At 40.0% G+C, this 6,000-nt stretch overlaps 1 protein-coding gene across 1 annotated transcript in view; it reads left to right on the plus strand.

Moving 5' to 3' along the window:
* Positions 1-5,239, plus strand: part of LOC139749706 (nipped-B-like protein) — a 448,638-nt gene extending 443,399 nt beyond the window's left edge. The window contains exon 19 of the mRNA XM_071663859.1: positions 4,925-5,239. Within this exon, the coding sequence (XP_071519960.1) occupies positions 4,925-5,131 (207 nt within the window). The 3' untranslated portion in view covers positions 5,132-5,239. The remainder of the gene's footprint in view (positions 1-4,924) is intronic.
* Positions 5,240-6,000: the final 761 nt, after the last annotated feature.

Consider the following 6,000-nt stretch of genomic DNA (forward strand, 5'->3'; position numbering starts at 1 on the left):
TGTTTTAGGACAATATGTGTTGTGAGGTGGTTAGATCGAGTAAGTAATGAAAGGGTAAGAGGGATGTGTGGTAATAAAAAGAGTGTGGTTGAGAGAGCAGAAGAGGGTGTTTTGAAATTGTTTGGTCACATGGAGAGAATGAGTAAGGAAAGATTGACAAAGAGGATGTATATATGTCAGAGGTGGATGGAACGAGAAGTGGGAGACCAAATTGGAGGTGGAAAGATGGAGTGAAAAAGATTTTGAGTGATCGGGGCCTGAACATGCAGGAGGGTGAAAGGCTTGCAAGGAATAGAGTGAATTGGAACGATGTGGTATACCAGGGTCGACATGCTGCCAGTGGATTGAACCAGGGTATGTGAAGCTTCTAGGGTAAACCATGGAAAGTTCTTGTGGGATGTGGATGTGGAAAGGGAGCTGTGGTTTCAGTGCATTATATATGACAGCTAGAGACTGTGTGAACGAATGTGGCCTTTGTTGTCTTTTCGAAACACTACCTCGCGCACATGGGGGGAGGGGGTTGTTATTTCATGTGTGGTGGGGTGGCGATGGGAATGAATAAGGGCAGACAGTATGAATTATGTACATGTGTATATATGTATATGTTTTGAAATTGTTTGGTCACATGGAGAGAATGAGTAAGGAAAGATTGACAAAGATATATGTCAGAGGTGGAGGGAACGAGAAGTGGGAGACCAAATTAGAGGTGGAAAGATGGAGTGAAAAAGACTTTGAGTGATCGGGGCCTGAACATGCAGGAGGGTGAAAGGCATGCAAGGAATAGAGTGAATTGGAACGATGTGGTATACCGGGGTCGACATGCTGTCAATGGATTGAACCAGGGCATGTAAAGCGTCTAGGGTAAACCATGGAAAGTTCTGTGGGACGTGGATGTGGAAAGGGAGCTGTGGTTTCAGTGCATTATATATGACAGCTAGAGACTGTGTGAACAAATGTGGGCTTTGTTCTCTTTCCGAAGCTCTACCTCGCGCACATGGGGGGGAGGTGGTTGTTATTTCATGTGTGGCGTGGTGGCGATGGGAATGAATAAGGGCAGACAGTATGAATTATGTATATGTGTATATATGTCTGTGTGTGTATATATATATATATATATATATATATATATATATATATATATATATATATATATATATATATATATATATATTATCCCTGGGGATAGGGGAGAAAGAATACTTCCCACGTATTCCCTGCGTGTCGTAGAAGGCGACTAAAAGGGGAGGGAGCGGGGGGCTGGAAATCCTCCCCTCTCGTTTTTTTTTTTAATTTTCCAAAAGAAGGAACAGAGAATTGGGCCAGGTGAGGGTATTTCCTCAAGGCCCAGTCCTCTGTTCTTAACGCTACCTCGCTAATGCGGGAAATGGCGAATAGTTTGAAAGAAAATATATATATATATTGGGAGGTGATAACAAGTAGTGGTGATGTGAGAAGGAGATGGAGTGAGTATTTTGAAGGTTTGTTGAATGTGTTTGATGATAGAGTGGCAGATATAGGGTGTTTTGGTCGAGGTGGTGTGCAAAGTGCGAGGGTTAGGGAAAATGAGTTGGTAAACAGAGAAGAGGTAGTAAAAGCTTTGCGGAAGATGAAAGCTGGCAAGGCAGCAGGTTTGGATGGTATTGCAGTGGAATTTATTAAAAAAGGGGGTGACTGTATTGTTGACTGGTTGGTAAGGTTATTTAATGTGTGTATGACTCATGGTAAGGTGCCTGAGGATTGGCGGAATGCGTGCATAGTGCCATTGTACAAAGGCAAAGGGGATAAGAGTGAGTGCTCAAATTACAGAGGTATAAGTTTGTTGAGTATTCCTGGCAAATTATATGGGAGGGTATTGATTGAGAGGGTGAAGGCATGTACAGAGCATCAGATTGGGGAAGAGCAGTGTGGTTTCAGAAGTGGTAGAGGATGTGTGGATCAGGTGTTTGCTTTGAAGAATGTATGTGAGAAATACTTAGAAAAGCAAATGGATTTGTATGTAGCATTTATGGATCTGGAGAAGGCATATGATAGAGTTGATAGAGATGCTCTGTGGAAGGTATTAAGAATATATGGTGTGGGAGGCAAGTTGTTAGAAGCAGTGAAAAGTTTTTATCGAGGATGTAAGGCATGTGTACGTGTAGGAAGAGAGGAAAGTGATTGGTTCTCAGTGAATGTAGGTTTGCGGCAGGGGTGTGTGATGTCTCCATGGTTGTTTAATTTGTTTATGGATGGGGTTGTTAGGGAGGTGAATGCAAGAGTTTTGGAAAGAGGGGCAAGTATGAAGTCTGTTGGGGATGAGAGAGCTTGGGAAGTGAGTCAGTTGTTGTTCGCTGATGATACAGCGCTGGTGGCTGATTCATGTGAGAAACTGCAGAAGCTGGTGACTGAGTTTGGTAAAGTGTGTGAAAGAAGAAAGTTAAGAGTAAATGTGAATAAGAGCAAGGTTATTAGGTACAGTAGGGTTGAGGGTCAATTCAATTGGGAGGTGAGTTTGAATGGAGAAAAACTGGAGGAAGTGAAGTGTTTTAGATATCTGGGAGTGGATCTGGCAGTGGATGGAACCATGGAAGCGGAAGTGGATCATAGGGTGGGGGAGGGGGTGAAAATTCTGGGAGCCTTGAAGAATGTGTGGAAGTCGAGAACATTATCTCGGAAAGCAAAAATGGGTATGTTTGAAGGAATAGTGGTTCCAACAATGTTGTATGGTTGCGAGGCGTGGGCTATGGATAGAGTTGTGCGCAGGAGGATGGATGTGCTGGAAATGAGATGTTTGAGGACAATGTGTGGTGTGAGGTGGTTTGATCGAGTAAGTAACGTAAGGGTAAGAGAGATGTGTGGAAATAAAAAGAGCGTGGTTGAGAGAGCAGAAGAGGGTGTTTTGAAATGGTTTGGTCACATGGAGAGAATGAGTGAGGAAAGATTGACCAAGAGGATATATGTGTCGTAGGTGGAGGGAACGAGGAGAAGGGGGAGACCAAATTGGAGGTGGAAAGATGGAGTGAAAAAGATTTTGTGTGATCGGGGCCTGAACATGCAGGAGGGTGAAAGGAGGGCAAGGAATAGAGTGAATTGGAGCGATGTGGTATACCGGGGTTGACGTGCTGTCAGTGGATTGAATCAAGGCATGTGAAGCGTCTGGGGTAAACCATGGAAAGCTGTGTAGGTATGTATATTTGCGTGTGTGGACGTGTATGTATATACATGTGTATGGGGGTGGGTTGGGCCATTTCTTTCGTCTGTTTCCTTGCGCTACCTCGCAAACGCGGGAGACAGCGGCAAAGCAAAAAAAAAAAAATATGTATAGGTATGTATATGTGCGTGTGTGGACATATATGTATATATATGTGTAAGTGGGTGGGTTAGGCCATTCTTTCGTATGTTTCCTTGTGCTACCTCGCTAACGCGGGAGACAGCGACAAAGTATAATTAATAAATAAATGTATGTATATGTATACGTTGAAATTTTTACGTATGTATATGTGCGTGTGTTGGCGTTTATGTATATGCATGTGTATGTTGGTGGGCTGGGCCAGTCTTTCGTCAGTTTCGTTGTGCTGCCTTGCAAACGTGGGAGACAGCGACAAAGTATAATAAATATAAATGTAAATAATGATTGTAATAATAATATTTTTTTATACATACTTGCCATTTCCCGCATTAGAGAGATAGCGTTAAGTATAGAGGACTGAGCCTCAGAGGAAATAACCTCACTTGTGGCCCCCTTCTCTTTTTCTTATTTTGGAAAATTGAAAAATGGGAGGGAAGGATTTCCACGGGAAAATGGAGCATGTTAAGTTCCCAAATGCACTTTTATGTAATAATCACATTTTCACGGGAGATGCAAGAAGGAACTAAAACAGTCAGTTGATGTACAACGAAGAGACGTATCTAAGATGCCATCTAGTAAACAAGTGACTACCTGAATGAAGGTCGGGTGCATTCACGCTTGGCAACATGCGTATCATGAATTCATTATGTGGACAAGAAGGAGAACCATTCAAAAAAATTTTCATCAATAAGACTATCCAATTTGTATAGAGAGACCTCGTTGATATTAACTTTTCAGTTCTTTGTGTATTTGATAATATAAGATTCAGTGATATTTCTCATGGCACAGGAGTTAGAGTTAATAACTGAGATGGCATTACTCCAGACAATACAATGATCATAATCTTTGAAGTGATTAATCAAGGCATTGTCCTGTCATCCTATATTTATGTTGCTTATGTCTAATAGAAAGATCCTCTCCAGTCTGCGGAACATAAAACTTATTGCATTTTCTACATGGTACTCTATAGATGCATCCTGTAGAACTTTCTAGTGAGTTCCTGATTAAGATAGTCTTTGTAGTATTCTTGCTGAAGGTAACATAGTCTTTGTAGTATTCTTGCTGAAGGTAACATAAACATTAAAGGATTTAAGCATCATGGGAAGTGAAGTAAAATTATTACTAAAGGGGAGAACTAAAAGGTTCTTAGTGTCAAGTGGAAGTTTAGGTTCTACTCTATAAAGTGGTTTCTTTGCCAGCTTAAGAGATGTATCAATGAAACATCTAGGATGTATCTTCTTTTTTTTTCCATACATATTTGCCATTTCCTGCATTAGCGAGGGAGTGCCAAGAACAGAGGACTAATCCTTAGAGGGAATATCCTCACTTGGCCCCCTTCTCTGTTCCTTCTTTTGGAAAATTGAAAGAGTGAAGGGAGAATTTCCAGCCCCTTTTCTCCCTCCCCTTTTAGTTGCTTTCAACAACAAGCAGGGAATACACACAGTCCCAGACTAGTGTTATGTCATCATTGATACTTTCATGTGTTTCATTTTTTTTTTATGTTTTGATTTACACCTTTATCTGCATTGATATTTTCTTGCACTTGATTACTCTAAGCATAGTTGCTGCTTTGATACTTGTATTTTTCTTTCACAGTTTAAAGCACTTATGTTGAAGATTGATCCAGATGATGATGACGATTCAGATGTAGATATACCCAAAAAACCATTCCACAACGACGCTAATATGCCTGTTCCACACACGAGATCATTAAGAGGGAATCAGGCAAGTTTAGCCATTTTTGTATTTATTGTACATATTTGTATTTTCTTTTCTCTTAAGTGTTTTAACCACCCTCATTAATCACCCTATTTTTCTTCATCTTTGTTAATCTGTTAATACCATTTACCTTGAGGATTCACCACCAGTTTAAGTTAAGAGGTTATCCCCTCAATTAAAAGAATGAATTGAGAATGTCCTTAAGAATGCACTTCAAAGCAGTGAATTCTCCTAACCCATATCACTGACAGAGTTGTAATTCATTTCAGTTCAATAATGATCTTTGTAGTTATGTTTCTATGTAGTTATGTTATGTCCATATGAATTACAAGACACTGATGCTCAGTGTCTCTTAAGTGGTTACTATTTGTGAGTGCTATTGGTTTGTTGAAGAGAAAGAGTTTTACATTTGTGTTGTGCCATCTCTTAACCGTGCATGTATGCATCATGCCTTGTTCTTATATGTGTGTCTGTGTGCATACATACATAGGAGTAAAGACATGGTTCATATATACAAGATTAAGAGATGTGTCAACACAAGTTTAAAACTTTCACTTGTAACACACTAATAGGAATCACAAATAGGAAATAGTAATCACACACACACACTCACAGCTGCCTAAATCCAAAAGACTGTTCTTTATTTTTTAATTTATAATTACACATGCACATTCACACATACACACACATGAGTTTTACCATATCTGTATGTAAATCTGAAGACCACTGTAATGATGTGACTCTAACAGATGATTACAAGTGTGGTTGGCTAGGAAAAGGAAAATATTTTTGACTATCCTGTGAAGTTTCATGCTTTGGCTTTTTCATAGAGTATGGAAAGAATGATAATCAGAGTGGTTAATGGCAAAGATATCCTTTGGTTAGATTTACTTAGTGGGTACATAAAGTTTTTGTGTGAGAGATTAATTACCATGTCATTAACAGGAAGTCAC

The sequence above is a fragment of the Panulirus ornatus genome, chromosome 8 (genome assembly GCF_036320965.1).
Source record: "Panulirus ornatus isolate Po-2019 chromosome 8, ASM3632096v1, whole genome shotgun sequence".
NCBI classification, from domain to species: domain Eukaryota; kingdom Metazoa; phylum Arthropoda; class Malacostraca; order Decapoda; family Palinuridae; genus Panulirus; species Panulirus ornatus.